This window comes from Monodelphis domestica, chromosome 4 (assembly GCF_027887165.1).
Source record: "Monodelphis domestica isolate mMonDom1 chromosome 4, mMonDom1.pri, whole genome shotgun sequence".
NCBI classification, from domain to species: Eukaryota; Metazoa; Chordata; class Mammalia; order Didelphimorphia; family Didelphidae; genus Monodelphis; species Monodelphis domestica.
Window position 1 is genome coordinate 218,584,853 of NC_077230.1, and position 17,389 is coordinate 218,602,241.

Sequence of the window (17,389 nt, forward strand, 5' to 3'; positions counted from 1 at the left end):
TGGTAAAGGAAAAATTATTGAATTATAAATAATTTCATTAAAGAGAATGATAATAAGATGACATTCCAAAACCTATATAGAGAAAAATTTATATCTCTAAATGCTTATCTTAATAAAATAAGAGAAAAAGATAAACAAAGTAGAAATTTAGAAGTCTTAAAAATTAAAGATGAAATCAATAAATTTGAATGTAAGAAAATCATTGAATTAACAAATAAATAAAGTGGGCTTTCTGAAAAAATCAACAAAATCGATAAATCATTGGTTAATCTGATTTTTAAAATAAAGAGAAGAAAACCAAATCACTAGCATTAAAGGTGAAACAGATGAATATATCACACACACAAAAAAGGGAATGACTTGGTCAAAGAAAAAATTGTAGCAACAATAATTTCAATTAAAGATAATGACAACCATGGGACAACAAACAGAAATTTGTGAGATACTGCTAAAGTAGTATTTTGGGTAAAATCTCTCTCTCTAAACATTTACATCAATAAAAGAGAAAAAGACCAATGAATTAGACATTCAACTAGAAAAGTAGGGGGAAAATTAATTAAAACTCTCCAATTAAACACCAAAATAGAAATCCTGAAAATCAAAGGAGCGATTAATATTAATAAAATTGAAAGTAAAGAAAACAAAACAAAACATTGGGCCAGAAGCTGATTTTATGGGGAAAATACCAACAATAAAATCGACAAATCATTGGTTAAATTGATTAAAAGGCCAATTTGGAGATTTATCTAAAGCTGGGAAAGGTGAATTGAGGCCAGGCAGTAAAAAGTTTCACATTCCAAAAAAGATAAGTTTATGCACGGTGTTCCCAAAAATCTTAGTGCAGTTTTAAGTTTAAAGTGTTAAGCTACTGGGTTCACTGGATATTCCAAGGGCACAAGAAGGGATGATTGTGAAAGTAATCTCCTAGAGAAAAATTAAGGGATTATGATTTAACATACATGTAGAAGCCTTGGCCATGGTAAGAAGAAAGACCACTTTTTCATCAGATACTGGAGTAAAAGAAAAGAGAAATGGTTAACAATAGGGTAGCTATTGAGAAAGAAAAAAGTGAAGCCAGACTAAGATTGATGACCTGGGAAAGTAATGAGGGGTGGAGGAACTAGAGAACATGGTGAGGATGAATAATGAGTTTAGAAGTAAATGTAAGATAAGATGGAATGATAAGAGGCCATGATTAAAACAATTTCATAGTTCTTGATTATGAAATTGGAACACTTATAGGAGAAGGCAAGATCAAGGGTATGAACATTCTTCTGTTGAAGAAGTGGAGTTGTAGAATAGGACATGCAAATTAAATAGACTGAGGGTCTCAGGTTAGCAGAATATAGAGAAAGGTCACATGAAAAACATATGCTATATTCCCTAGAATGAGAGAAGAGCTTGGGTAGAAAGGAAACTTGTGAGGTATTGAACTCCTTAAGAAAGAAGGGAGAATAACATGGGAATCAAATTTGTCCTCAGACACTTATTGGCTGTGTGAGCTTGGATAAATTGCTCAACTGCTCTGCCTTGGTTTCCTCATCTGTAAAATGGAGATAATAACAGCACCTACATTCTACCGTTATTGTGAGAATAAAATTTGACATTTATAAAGTGTTCTACAGATCTTTAAGTGTTATATATATATGTTTACTTTTAACTATTATTATTATACACAAAGTAAATAGAAAAGTCTTTTTTTTTTTTTGAGAAAGAGAAGTACTAGCAGCTGGAGTGTGGAGTAGTAAATCAGAAAAGGCGTCTTGGAGAAAGTGATATTTAAATTAAGCTTTAAAAGGAAGCAAGAGTTCCAAAAGCCAGAAGAGGGGAAGGAATGCTTTCTCTGCAGAGTGCACAGCTAGTGCAAAGACAAAGAGCTAGGAGGTAGAACACAGTGTATTAGCAAGAAAGTCAATTTGGATGGATCACACAGAGTGCATGAACTACAGTAATGTGTAATAAGCTTGGAAAGGTAGGCTGGGACTTTGCTATGAAGGGCTTTAAATGTTAAACAGAGAAGTTTCTATTTTATCCTAGAGGCCAAAGGAACACTTTGAGTTGGAGAACATGATCAGACTTGTACTTGATAGAAGATAATTCGGCAGTTGTGTGGAAGATGATTTGGAGCAGAAAGAGAACAGGAAATATTAAACACTTGCTTATATATTTGAAAAACAATTCCAGCCATTTTTAAACTTGAAGATAAGCTTCTCTAAGATTTCTGTAGGTCTTTCTGAATTGTTGAAAGGAGAAAACAGTGAGTTGTTCTCTCAAATATAAAAACACTGAAGTTTGTTCCTTACAAAATCTTCTCCCTCCTCCCACTTTGTGAACAAACAATAAGTCTTGCATCCTGACAGAGATGTTGACCCCAGGGCACAAAAATGAAATTTTTGGATATGGTCAATGCAGGAATTTGTTTTGCTAAAACTATTTTTATTTATTATTGCTTCATCCAGTCATTTCAGATGTCTGACCTTTTTTGGCCCTATTTGAGATTTTCTTGGCAAATGTACTAGAAGTGGTTTGTCATTTCTTTATCTAGCTCATTTTATAAATGAGGGAACTGAGGTGAACAGGGTAAAATGACTTGCCTAGGGTCACACAGCAAGTAAGTGTCTAAGGCCAAATTTGAACTCACTAAGATGAATCTTCCTGACTCTAGGCCTGTGACACTTAGTTGCCCATTCATATTTTTTTTAACTTTTTTCAATTAAAAATCTATTTTTCTCCCTCCTCTCACCTCTCTTGTAATTGTAATTTTTGTACATGGCCAGTGTAGGCATTTGTTTTCCTAGGACTATTAAAAAATGGAGAGAGAGGCAATAGGAAGAAAAACAGATATTTAATTGAAAAAATTAAAATTAAAAAAATTAAAAGAGAAAAGTAGCTCAAATTCAGGCTATAATACTTATACCTAAGGGATTTTGAGCAAGTCACTTTCACTCAAAGACTCTTCATATCGAAAACAATGAGACTGGATTAAGCAGTATCAGACTCAAAATCAACAGACAAATGGGAAATGCAAAATGACAGAATAAGGCAAATGAACATTATCTGGGTTGTGCTGTATGTTGAATTATTCCCTTTCCCCTATTTCCTAAATTTTAAACTGGTTTGAGCTGCACCTAGAGTTTTGCAAGTTTGACTCTATCAGATTAGATGATCACCAAGATCATCTCAGGTCTAGAATTGTAACCTCTGAGCATATGTAAAGAGTAGTAGTTCAAACAGATTAGTGGTATAAATTTAAAACAAATGTGGAAACGGTGTCTGAGGCTTATGGAGGGAACTATGGTCTGGATCTATTCTAGGAACTGACTAAAACACTCATCATCAGTCCTGCTACTAACTGGCTATCTACTTCTATAATGAAAGTGCTTGAGTTTTATGAATGTGAATCTCCTCAGCTGCAAAAATAGCCAGTTATGGCATAAATCAAAGAGCCGGGGGCAGCTTTAAAGCTCAACAAACTGCTACAGAAATGTTCAACCACATAATTAATTTGCCAAATTACAATGTTCTTCTCAGTGTTGAAGAAAGTAGAGCTGCAACAGGTAGAAGCAATACACCGCTTTTTGAAAGACTCAGTTTAGAAGAAAAACCAAGGAAAACTAAAATTTTCAGTTAATAGCTTAGGCAAGTACCGTAGTTCTGCGTTTGTTATTCCAACCAGAGAAGGGTACTTCTGATGAACTAGGCACTCAGTCATTGGTGCAATTTGAGGTAAATTGACTTTATGGTTTCCTCAAACAGTCACACCACATGAAAGACCTAAGCAGTCACAATTTGTACTTGCTATATGCCAAACATTGTGCGAAACATGAGGGATACAAACAGAATCAGCCCTCGCTTTGAAGTTTATATTCTTAGTGAGGGAGACAGTACATAAAAGAAAATTCCACAGGAGGAATGGGCTTCAGTTGAATGAATGGGAAGGCTCAGGGGTGTTGTAAAGAAAGCAGTGGTACTTTGCAGGGAAGTGGCATGATACCAGCAGGAAGATTCTAGAACTTTGGAAGAGGTTTAGGCTGGGAAAAAGACAGTTGGGGTCTCTGGAAAAACCTCTAGAGGAGTCAGCTGTAGTTTTCTTGGAGTCTATCCTTTTCCTGGCTTCCCTGATTTCCTATTTGACATCGAGACTATCCCTGGCGAACCTGATCCAGCTATAAGACCATGAGATCAAGTCTGAATCCTTTTGGATCTAAGATCTTCCCTGGCCTTAGCAAATCCTTACACTGACCCTTTTCCTTAATTCTATCAAAGGGGGTATAGCTGAGGATTAGTTAAGTTTAGGGATTGTAGATTTGGGTTAGGGAAAAATAGAATAGGGAATTTCTAAGAAAAAATCCCTTTGCAGGGATTATTAGATCTGGTGGGATAGATAGATTGAATTAGATTAGAAAACCCCAAATCCCCTTTCCACCTTTCCTTTATGTATTAAGTCCAACCTGTCCAGTGTTTATATATTTTGTTTGTGTTTATTAGCTCAGGGTCTGGCTCTGCCTGCCCTGAGCTTGGCTACACTTCCCCAAACCACATTACTGGCCCTAAATCTCATACCTGAACCTAACAGTTTATCATGTTAAGTCAGATAATATTTAGTAGTTGTATATTAACTATTTCAGGGGTCCATAGGTTTTATCATTAAGTCAGATGTCAGTGGAGATGGGGCCATCTGGAAGGGGAAGCAGAGCTGACAGTAAAGCCTAGCAGTCCTCCAGCTAATCAAAAGGAATAGGATTGTTCATTCCCAGGCTATATGAGCAGTTAAGGAGTCCAGTTGAGTTCTAGGTGGTTTCAAGAGGGTAAGGAGATGAAAGGCAGGAGAGGAAGAATGTACGAAGGCTCCTCCCCAAAACCTTTAACCATCAGCCTGTTGAGGCCTGAAAGTAGAAAAGTAGAGATCCAGAAGTCCAAACATCCCATGAGAGGAATAAACTAAAGTGTAATCATTTCTCTGCTGTTACTATGTGATTCATAATAACTTGATCAGATCTTTTTTTTTTTTAATATGGGAGAAGGCTGAGAACTTTTTAGAAAAAAATTATATAAATCATTGGTAAGATTAGACAAGGGGAAAACAGAGATAGGTCTAGAGTCAGTCCCAAAGTGGCCTTGAGCAGGATATTGTAGTGGGAAAATGGGGTTCTGGAGAGTCAGGTTTTTGGATGCCTGGGAAGATGAGAGCCAGGGGACAAGGACAGGAAAGTGCTACTTAGAAAAAAGAAACAGATGTCAAACACAAAATTTTATAGTTTCAGAATTTTGCAAAGGTCTGGCTTTGTGTGGATATTTGCTAACACTGACCTAACCAGGATGCCAGGATCATATTCTTAGGGTTATCTTTGACTCCTCCCTCAACCTCATTTCATGCATCCAATCCAACAGAAAGTCTTGTCATTTTTACCTTCATGGCGTCATTCCTGTACATCTTTTACTCCCACAAGCCACCACTCTGGGGCAGACTTTTATCACTTCACACCCACACTATTACACAGCCTTCTGGTTGGTCTTCCTACTTCAAGTCTCTCCACTCCAGGCCAGCCACTTAGCTGCCAAAGTGATCTTCCTAAAGCATGGATTCTACCACACAACCCCCTACTCTGTAACTTTGTGGGCTTCCTCCAGATCAAAATCCTGCAATTGCCTTTTAAAGACCTTCATAACCTGTTTCTGCCTTTCTAGTCTTACATTTCACTTCCCTGTCCATCCTGCCATTCAGTTCCACTGATCTTACTGTTCCTTGCACATGACACTACCTCCCAAATTTATGCCTTTTTCATGGTGATTTTCTCTCTCTATAAAATGTGCTCCCTCTTCACCTCCACTTCTTGGCTTCTTTCAAGACTCAACTCAAAATGCACTTTTGGTAAGGGACTTATTCTGATTCCTCACTGACCCATCTACTCCATATGGCCTTCTTTCTGATTCCTTCCTATTTACACTGTATATATCTTGTCTTTCCCATTAGGATGTCAGCTTCTTGAGGGTAGACTGTTTTTACCTTGCTTTATAGTGTTAGGTCCTGATTAGTACAAATAATGAATCCCATGAAGTGGTTGCATTATATAAATTTGACCTGCATATTTTCACCAGGATAGAACCAATGACCATTTGTTACACATAATTTAAAATAGGGTGAATTCTAATACACCTATCACTTTGTGGAATTCATTACTCACATTATCTGGATCCCCAGTGCTCAGGATAGTTCTAGGCACATATAATTGCTTATGATTGATAAATGCTTATGATTGACTGGTTATCTGACTTTTCTTTCACATCTGTGTGATCTCTACAGACACAGATGATGATAAACCCTGCTTCTTTTAAAATAACTTCTGGAACACTTTTTCATGAGTTTATAGTTTTGATTTCATCATGTGAAAACTGCCTATTCATGTCCCTTGACCTAGGTCCTAGGTTCAAATCTGACCTCAGACACTTCCCAGCTGTGTGACCCTGGGCAAGTCACTTGACCCCCATTGCCTAGCCCTTACCACTCTTCTGCCTTGGAGCCAATACACAGAATTGACTCCAAGACGGAAGGTAAGGGTTTAAAAAAAAAAATCAAGCATTTGTTGATTGCGGAATGGCTTGATTTTTTGTAAATTTGCCTTAGTTCTCTATATATTTGGGAAATTAAACCTTTGTCATAGAGTTTTGTTATAAAACTGTTCTCCCAGTTTGTTACTTTCCTTCTAATTTTGGTTGCATTGGTTTTGTTTGTACAAAAATTTTGTTTTTAATTTTATATATTCAAAGTCATTCATTTTACATTTTGCAATATTCTCTGTCTCTTGCTCAGTCATAAATTCTAATATAACTTCAAGGAAGCTTCCATTACATATTTCTAAGTAGCAAATCAGGAAATTAGATAGTGTATATCTATGTGCATGTACACATTGAATATGTATATATTTTTATGTCCATATGTTTTATATGTAACATACAGAATATATTTTATATGTTACTTAAATATATAGTAGTATGTGTGAATATTTTGAGTAAATGTGTAATTCAACATAATCTAGAAAAATAAAAGTAATACTCAAATCACAACAATATTTGTACCGTTTTTATTTGTAAAAATAACCATCTGAATGCATTTCAATAGTTTACAGTTATGTATTTCATTACATTAATAGAGCATTCAGTAGTTGAAAAAGATATTAAACTGTGCTTGAGAAGATTCAGATTGGATCAGTCACTCAATGAATTAAGTTTTTTCCCTCATTTTTACAGTTATGACATTTACTGAAGTCATTCAACTCCAATTTACATAATAAAACATTACAGACAAATTCCCACTGAAACTATCAACCAATAATTTTTGCCGTTACAAATATGTTATGCAAAATATAACACTGGCACCAGATAAGTATCATCGTGCTTTGTAAAGATATATTGCACATGCTAAAGCATAAAATATGTTGACAAAACTACCAAACATAAGATATTTGATTTGAATATTTAGATCACTGCATAAGAAACGCATAGAATTACATTTACAATTACATTGCTCAGATTGTCACTATTTTAAAATGCTTTTTCCCTCTAACACTGATCTATGGTTTATAGTTTCTGTAAGAAGAAAGCATTTTTAGAACTGCAAAAAAAAAAGTCATACATCATTTCTATGGAAATTTAGTATATTCATTTTAAATTCAAAGCAAGTGAAAGGGAATGGGGGAAAAGACTTTATACATTCAAAGAAAGTTTGAAATAAAAACTGGCTGATATTATATTGCTTTGATAACACTCAAATGGAAAAAATATGATAAATTTCACAAAACATTTTCAGATTACACAAATATAAAAAGGCACTCTAACTTCATATTACAAGACCAAAAAAGACGCAAATTCTTAAACCAAACCAACAGAGAGCTAACCAAGTTTCTTAACAGTACAAAAGATAACTACTGCAGCAATTCATTTGATGTTCTTGTTCTAGTTTAATAATAAAATAACAATTCAAGCAGCTGTTTACTGCATAAAGTACCAAACATACTATGGTGCCCTTTTAGTAGTGATAAATAGAAATCCCCTGAGCTATTTACTGTAGAATCAGAACAGATTTTAGGCAATTTGGAGATAGTAACGTATTACCGAAGATAGGCAGACACTGGTGAACAAGAAGAGTTATGTGCAATGCAAAAAATCTCCATGTTTCTGGTTAAAATAGTCTTAAAAAAAGTAAGAGCAATAAACACCATGATGTAGGAATTTGAAATTTTATTTTAAAAAACTTTTTTCTTAGTGAGCCTTATTCAAAATATGATTTTCTTTCTAGCAGTAGATTTAGAAGATACAAAAATCAAATGCAGTCTTTACTTATGTCCTAAATAAAGCAAATTTTGTAGTCACCAAAAACAATTTAAGAAAAGGGAAAAAAATAAATTTAATGGTCAGTTCCTGGTAAGCATATTTCAATTTTATTACTTTGTCCTTCTTACAATTTAACAGAATAGATGTAAAAAACAGTTCCACTGAGACTAGGTTGAATCACTGTGTTTTGCTTTAATATTACCTGTTCTCTCTGCTCTTCTACAGAAAAATTCAACACTAGTCTTCTAAAAGAAGACATTTCATTTCCTGCTTGAAAGGTTACTTCCTTTCTTTCCAAACCATCTTAGTGAGATTTCCAGTCACTTCTAGAAAAAGACACCACAGTATACAGCTCTCCTACAAAGCTAGTTCCCCCTTATTTTCAGTGCTTTAATAAAGATAAGGTAGTTATTGCTAGTTAGCAACTTTTTTAAATCATTCTCAAAAAAAGGAATACAGTACTAACATTAAGGAGGAGAAGGGAGAAAACACTTCCCTTTCCCCAGAATTCTAGAAAAGTGTCATTGAACTTTGTCAATGAAATTAATACCAATTCTACAAGTTCTTGGAGCAAGCTCTCATTCATGATGAGTAAAATAAGTTCGAATTTTTTAACTCCCCCAAGATGCTAAAAGATTAAGATATTTTACAGTTATTGAAAAGCACAATATAGTATCTGTAGTTTACTCAGATCTCATAGAACACTGTTTTAAAAAATTCTCCTGATTATTATAAAATAGAAATTTCCAGGGCTAAACTAGAAAAAGAGAGAAATATCAGGGGTACAACCCCTCATGAAATATATTTCTTTCTTTTTTCTTGGCTCGAGTGGAAAACTAAGCATGTGGATTAGTGATTTTAACTTCTCTCAGAGAGCATGAGCCAGCAGCCCAAGTCATAGCTTTCCTACTAGGATCCTTTTATTGGGACTATGGGTAATCTTATGATTAATAAGATCATTTTTGAACCTTTCCCTTCTGGGTCACTTTGACACATACCACTATCCATTTCTATTCTCATCTCTTGAGAACTGTGTCTAGAGTATACCCACCTGGAGTCTGGCCTTCCTTATTGAGAGACGGTAATGCCCTGAAAGCTACAGTGAGGGGGTGTGAGTAAGGGAATGACTCTGCATTCTGTATCCCCCCTAACAGATATGGAAGAACCTGAGGTTAGCCAGGAAACATTAACAATAGACATGCTAGGTATAGACCCTAGGCATTCTGGCTAGTCCAGAGTCAAAAATTTTTTTTGCCTTTTTTTTCTTTGTTAGGTCAGATAAGACACATAACAATTAAAACATAATCACAGAGAAAATTCCTGGGCTTTTTGCTTCACTTCAAATAAATATAAACACATTTACATCAAAAGTATATATGAACATTTTCTCTGGTTTGGCAAAAAAATAAATTGTGGTCAACACATCATCAGTTACAAATGTTAAGCTGTCAACTATAAATCTGTGCCATAAGAAATGTAAAATACAACCAAGACTCAAAAAGTTTACATTTTAACTCTTTAGAAAAGCTACATCATTTCTCGCTTCCATTTTGAAGGAAAAAAAAATTTATCTTCCATTTTAGACATTGAAGCATTTTGGTCCTCGTGTTTAGCTGGTTGACGATACATATATATATATATATGCGCACATATATATATATATGAAAATATATATACATATATATTTTTAAAGAGTCTCATTCTTCTTTTTGAACATCTGTCCCAGGTGAGGAACGGGGTCCATTTGACCTAGAAGCTTTGGCAGAAGGAGCAGATACAGTATTCACAATGTTGATCCCACTTATAGAGTAAATGCTAATTGTCTTTTTGCCTCCTCTACCCCAAGTCTCATGTTACTACTTCCCATTTTGTGCCTATGTTCACTTTGGGATTTACATTGTTTCTACTTTTGTGTTACTCTTGAACAGAGACTATTCTTAAGATAGTGTAAAAATATTTTTTATAACCTAGAGGTTAATTTGTTTTTTAAAAAGGAAGTATTCTGATTTAATTGAGGAAGAATTATTTTTAAAATAGCTTTGCATTTGAAACCAGCAGATTGCTATCAAATTTGTGGACCATGTAATTATCAGCTAAATTTTCTAGGGTAGGTTAGAGTTGAACGGACCAGGTGAAAATTCTTAATGATCCATCATGAAATCGAGTGCATGTCATATCTGTATTACACATTACAAAATAAGATAAAAATTTAGATCAATATTTATCTGTTGTAGACAGGCAGAAAAAGGGAGAAACAGAGATAAGAGACAGAGAGAGAGACCAACAGAGATAGAGAGGCAGAGAGAATACATGGAAATGATTAAATTCTCCTTGCAACAATAATCCAGGCAATCTCTCTGAAAGAGAACTTTACCTTTGGCTTGTAATGAGGAAGTAAACATCAGAGTGAGGAGAAATTTGAGGCTAAACTTCCCCATGGTGTACAAGAAAGCCACATGGATAAGCTTCTGAGAATCAATTGTACAGCAAGAACATAATAAAAAATAAAATCCTGATATAACAGCCCCATTCTCTGTTGCATTATTTAAAAAGAAAAAAATAAGAAAATGCATTTTTAAAAAATTCCCTACTTAAGATGAGAGGTAGACTTTCACAGTAATACTTTAGATAGAAAGAAAACATGACACAAATCAAAGTCAGGGCACATTTTGTGAGAATGTTTTCCATTAAAATCCAAGTCCTCTCCTAAGGGTTCATTGAACATTTTACTAAACTCTTCTATTTTCTCAAAGCTTGGGTCCATAATGATATTCTGATACAACATAATTTGGGGAATCAAAATTCTTCCTGCCCCGCCTTCTCCACCTAATATAAGTGATTAAGTGAAAGCTTCTGAAGTCCAGAGTCAAAATGTTTCCGAATCAGAATCATTTTCATTGTACCCGTCCTCTGATCCTATATTGTGAGAGCAAGAGCTAATGGTGCCACTCAGATTGGTGCCATCGCAGATCTGTGTCCTGCTCAAATGGTCTTTTTTAAAACAAACGAAGTTGAAAGCCGTCATTGTACTGGAAGGAGAAAAAGGCATCATGGTAGCCAAAATGAGTGCCAGGCAGTCAGCCACGTCCTTGTTAGGAGCGCAAGCCAGGGCTGGGGTATGACCTGGGCATAAATGCAGACAAGGCAATGGTTAGTACTGGGGAAATCAAAGGGAAAAGTGAGCATTCCACAAATACATCTCAAGATGATTTTGTAAGCCAGAGATGTATATCAAGTTAAAACCATGCCAGGCAAGAGGATGAGTTACTTACACTAAGTAGACATGCTGGGGGTTGGAGTCAGAGGGAAGGAAAGTTGGGGTCAGGGCACTGGGGAAGGGAAGGGAGGAAGAGACAATTTATGAAGGTTTTCAGCTCATGTGACCACAACAAGCACTTTTAGGGGGAATTTAGCCTTCACCAAATGGACAAAAACACTGGGAGAACACAGATCCACAACAACAGAGATGAATACAATATAGCGCGCGTGGCACTATGAACCTGATACAGTGTTGAGACTTGGTTCATAGGGACAAAATCTCATTCTGAGAACAATGACTTTCAGGTGTAGACAAATGTGCATCAGATAGGAAAAAAGTTTTTTTAAGTTAGGTATCAATAAGTATCAAGTTATGCAGTTTTATCATTCAATGCATACTAATCAACTGGTGTTTAAGGGACTAAAATGTATTAATTGGTACAGATATAACAAATTATACACATGGGTTATATGAGAACAATCGGTCCTTATTGATCAAAATTTGCTTTCCTTGGGTATTTGAGTTGGCAACCCAATTAATTAAAAATTCAAACAGAACAGAAACCCAACTCTGGAACCCAGCAGATGTGGCAAAGGGAAGGATGGCATGGAGAAATCTTTCCTGAGTCAGAGTTTGAGCTTTACAATTCTTGATAGAAACAAACAAACAAAAAATTCTAGAGATTTCTCGTTAAACACTTGATTCAGTTCCTACAAGTCAAATGCTCTCATTTCAAAACAGGTACTTGAAGAAGGTATAGGTACATTTTATATGGCATTCTATCCATATCAACTTTAACCCCCATGGCTTAGGCAAAATGGTGGCAGCACTTATATTACAAAGGGCACCAAATTTAGACTTGCATTTGAATTCTGGACTTGACACATTTTAGTAATGCTCCTAGGGAAAATCATTTCACTTTGCCTCAGTCTTCTCCTTTGTAAAATGTGGCAATAATACTTGTATTATTTACATTCGCCAGGTTACAGTGATGAAAATATAAATCTCAAAGTACTATAGAACTATATGAGCTATTATAATATTAATATGCAACTATTATAGTGCCTAATGCTGGATAAGAGCATTTGACACTAGCTATTTGGGGAGGATTACAATGTCCTATTAGACTATTAGTATTATGAGGGAATAACTTATCCAACCCATTGGATCTAGTCCAAGGAATAAACATTCCAATGGTGTCATTATCACTTCATTTCTTGTTGGTAATCTACCAAATTTCCCTGTCAGTCACTTCCCCAAATCTACTTTGGTAAGAAAGCAAAAAAATAAAAATAAAAATCAGGTATTCTATATTTTATACAAAGTAAGTAATTGATAAATAAAGGTTCCATGATTCCAATATGCTGAATAATACCGCCTCTAAAAACAGCAGTTCTTAACTGAGGGTCTATACACCATCAAGGGATTCATAGATACAGTTCAAGGCACCGGTGAATGTTAATTTTACTAAGCTCAAACTGAAATTTAACATTTCCTTAGATTATGAATAAAATAACCTAAACTTCTGAGAAGGGGTTCCTGGGCTTCATCAGATTGCTAAGGGGGTCCATGACAGAAAACGAACCCCAGCTCCAAAATGTATTTGGCCATTCTTGGCAAAGGCTTCAGCTAAACTTCAGCTATCACAAAATTCATGTCTTTGCACCCAAACTGTATTAAAGTGGCCTAAAGGCAGGCACATATTTCATTAATAGAATTTCAGTGGTGGTGGTGATAGGGAGAAGGGAAGTAATGGGGGAAGAGAAAGGGAAAGGAAAAACTAAGGAAATGGAATCGGGGACAAATTTCCCCTCCTTTTCCCAGATGAATCAGGGAAGGGGCAGGGTAGGGCACATGCTATGATAAATGAGGCTAAACAACCAAAAATATTGAGTTAGCTAATGATATCATTATGGCTGCTTACTTCTGAGAAATATGCATGCGCTGCTAATTCCAATACCTGTAATAAGCATTTAAGTGAGTTATGTTAATACATTTTATGCTATAACTGAGCCACATTTTTTATTTCATAACTCATAAATATTAAGAATTTTCCATTTGTTTCCAGCATAATTGGTACTGTTCTAAAAAAAAAGTTAAATATAAGATACCTAAAATTTGGTGCTAATTCACTTTTACCAGAAAGAAAATATTTGAGAGTTTATTTCAGATTTTTTCCTTATATCATAGTATAGCGGAAAGTGTACTGCATTTGGATTCGAATGATCTGAATTTGAATCTCATTTCTGCCACTTATGAGATGTGTGATTTGGGGCCAATCACTTACTTAATCAATCTGAATCTTTCTTTTTCTGCAGAATTAGGGTTAAGCTAGATGACCTCACAGTTTCCTTTCAGCTCTAAATTTATGTTCTACAATCCATACTTATTATTTCACTAGTGAAGAGAATTCCCAGTGTGGAAATTCTCTACACTAATAGAGATTAGAAATTCATCTCTAATTTATAGTTTCAGGGAGTTCTTTTGGGCTATTGAGAATTTAAGCAAATATGCCCAAGATCATGTAATCAGTGTGCATCAACAGTAAGCTTGGACTCTGGCTTTTTTTTTTTGCCTCTAAGGCCAACTTTCCATTCTGCATGCCATATGCCTCTTACTTACTTGAGAAGTAGAAATGGAAATTTTCTATCAGTTTAAAACCATAGGATCATGGATTTAGAGCTCAGAAGGATTTTAAAGGCCTGTTCTAATCCAATTCCCATCAATTTATAGATGAGGGAACAGAGACCCAAAGAAAGACTTGACCAAGGTCACATAACTAAAAGGTTGTAAAGTGTGGATTTGAACTCAAGTCCTCTGACTCCAAGTCCAGAGTTGTCTCTAATAAATCAGACTGATTTATTATTTATTATGAATTTAATTTTATTATGATACTCTAAGAGAGATTTTTTTAAAGGAGTTTTCTGTAAATCAGGAAATATATTCAGTTCCAGAAATTAAAATCATAGAATTATAGATTTAAATTTAAAGGAACCTTAGAGGTCATTAAGTCCAATGCCCTCATTTTACAGATGAAGAAACTGAAGCTAAGGGAAGATAAGTAACTTGCCCAGGGTCATGTAGACATAAAATGTTAGAGGCAGGATTTCAATTTGTTTTTTTCTGATTCCAAGTTCAGAACTCTATCCACTATGCCATCCTGCCTCTCAAGTCTCACATCATCTTAAAACTTCCAAACAGGAATCTTTTTAATAGCCCCTCTATTTAAGTCTGACAATTGGAAATACCAAGGTTGATCTCAGAATGATCTGGGACACAATCAAGCAGACATCCAAGAATTCTGGGCCCCCACACATGCACTGATGATAGATATTCCCCTAGACTCATCAGGGCATGCAGTTGGAATTTTTTGTGCCAAGTTCAAAAGCTTTGAATGAGTTTAAAATATTTTGACTACCACCCTGAGGAGTTAAAGACCAACAGCTGACAATACATGCAAGATGGAAACTTTAGGAGGGTATAGATTATGTGGTTTACAGACAGGGCAAGATCTCCTTGCCCAGTTCCTTACACACAATGAGCTTCCAGAGATTAAATAGTCTTGAACTTTTGAACTAGCTCCTATCTACCTTTGGTTTTTCTTTTAACCAGCTCCTATCTATCTTTGGTTTATCTGCTTCCAAAAATATACAAAAGGATATAGCAAGAAGGTGAAGATTGCTTCCTCTTACCATTTTCATCTAAAGCAAGGACACAGGCTCCCTTCGCTAGCAGCTCCTCAACCACCATCTTCAAGCCATTCCGTGCAGCAATATGGAGAGGTCTATAAAACACAGTATTTAACTTCAGGGTTAGCTTCAAAACCTACCTTAAAAATAACTTTTGGGGACAGCTAGGTGACTCATTGGATTGAGATCCAGGCCTTCAAATGGGAGGTCCTGGATTCAAATTTGAATCCTATTGATGTGACTCTGGCCAAGTCTCAGCTCCTGTTGACTAGCCCTTATTGCTCTTCCGCCTTGGAACAAATATACAGTATTGATTCCAAGACAGAAGGTAAGGGTTTTGAAAAAAATCACTTTCAAGATAAAAGTAATACCTATATTATAAGAAGTGGAGGAGAAAGGATATTGAAAAACCTAGAAGAGGGATGGAATGCATGGAAATGTAAAATGACACAATGAAAAAAACCAATGGACTTAGGTTCAAATATTGACTTTGCCACTCCCTTCTTTTAGGACCTTGGGTGACTTATTGGATTTCTCATTGCCTCAGTTCTATTATCTTCAAAATGGAGATAACAATAATCGTACTATTGTTAACTCGAAGAGTTTTTGTGAAGAACACATACGTAAAGAGCTACAGAAAGGTTTACTATTATTGTTAAATAGTTGCTAACTTGTGGGAAAGAAGTGTTTAGAGTTTTTTTTCCTCCTTTGAGTCATAGAAAAAACAAAAGATTGTGAATAAGACTCTGATCTATCATTATGTAGCTTCAGAGCCAGGAAGGCCTTGGTTCAAATCCTAATTCTGATACATCCTGGCTATGTGACCCTGGGCAAGGCACTTAACCATAGCCCACTAGGTAAATCTCTAGGACTATAAATTGCACAGAAGGTGCAAGCCTGAATTAATGAAAAATGTTTTCTTACCCAAGAGCTCCCTACACAAATGAAATCACAGATCAGGCTCCTTGCCCTCTAAACTGTAGGAAGTCCAAGGCTTTAATGTTAACTTCCAGTATCCTTTACTATATATATCATGGTTTTAGAATCTCAAGTTTCAAAGAAATTCTTTTTCTATAATATTAGATTATATTAATTCCCTTTCTTCTCTATATCTTAAAATAGGCTACACTTTCCTTTATTGTCTCTTCCTTTACTATGTTTCTGATGAAGAGGGATGACCTTTCTCCTTGGCAAGGCTAAACTCTCTCTATATGCCTTTGATGACAGGCTGTCCTGATTTCTCCAGATTACCCACATAATGTTCCCCTTCTAAGTTTCCATTTCTCCCTTTTTACTGCTTCCTTCCCCACTATGCTGAAAAACTAAAAAGCCCAAACAACCTACCCTGAACTGTACTATCTCATCAAAATACTGTTTTACATCTCTCTTCCTTTTCATAGTCAAACTTCTAGAAAGGGCTTTCTATCCTCATTGTCCCAGTTCTTTTACTTACTCTCAACCCTGTGCAGTCTGAATTTTGGTCCTCATTTTTTTATTGAAACTATTTTCTACAAAGTTAATAATGGTCTCTTAATTACCAAATTCAATGGCCTTTTTTTTTATTTGTTTGTTTGTTTTCAGTCTTCCTCTTTTATTTTTACTTCTTTTCAATATATGACATATTTGACTATCCTTTCTCCATTCCAGGATAATTCTTCCTGGACTCTCATAATACTACTGTTTCTTGGTTCTACTTGTCTGGCAACTCCTTCTGTCTACTTTAATGTACTCTTCATCTATATCATGCCCTCTTATTGTGTGTGCCTCCCAAAACTCTCCTCAGATTTCTCTATTTTCCTTTGAGTCATATGGGTTTCATTATCATCTCAACTGGGAAATGGCTGAACAAATGATGGCATATTCATGTAATGGAATACTATCGTACCCTAAGAAATGGACTCAACCTCCCTTTCCAACTTTAATCCCTTTCCTATACTCTATGACAGAATTAAACTGAACATCTTGCTGTTACTCATACATAAAACAACATCTCTGGTCTTTTCACCTTTGCACCGTGTCCCTCATTCCTGGAATGCACTACTTGATTTTTTATCTCTCAGAATCCTTTATTTCTTTCAAAACTCTGTTCAAGAAATTTTAAATATGAACT

The 17,389-nt window shown here is 35.4% G+C and overlaps 1 protein-coding gene across 18 annotated transcripts in view; it reads right to left on the minus strand.

Moving 5' to 3' along the window:
• Positions 1-7,059: 7,059 nt before the first annotated feature.
• Positions 7,060-17,389, minus strand: part of ANKRD44 (ankyrin repeat domain 44) — a 384,212-nt gene continuing 373,882 nt past the window's right edge. For 6 of the 18 annotated variants that reach the window (XM_056794150.1, XM_056794148.1, XM_056794147.1 and 3 more), the window contains 3 exons: positions 15,283-15,374; positions 13,515-13,550; positions 7,060-11,454 (listed from right to left, as the gene is read on the minus strand). In XM_056794150.1, the coding sequence (XP_056650128.1) occupies positions 11,198-11,454; positions 13,515-13,550; positions 15,283-15,374 (385 nt within the window). In that variant the 3' untranslated portion in view covers positions 7,060-11,197. Of the gene's footprint in view, positions 11,455-13,500; positions 13,551-15,282; positions 15,375-17,389 lie in introns of those variants that run through there. The other 12 variants (XM_056794152.1, XM_056794151.1, XM_056794157.1 and 9 more) reach the window with 3 other exon arrangements.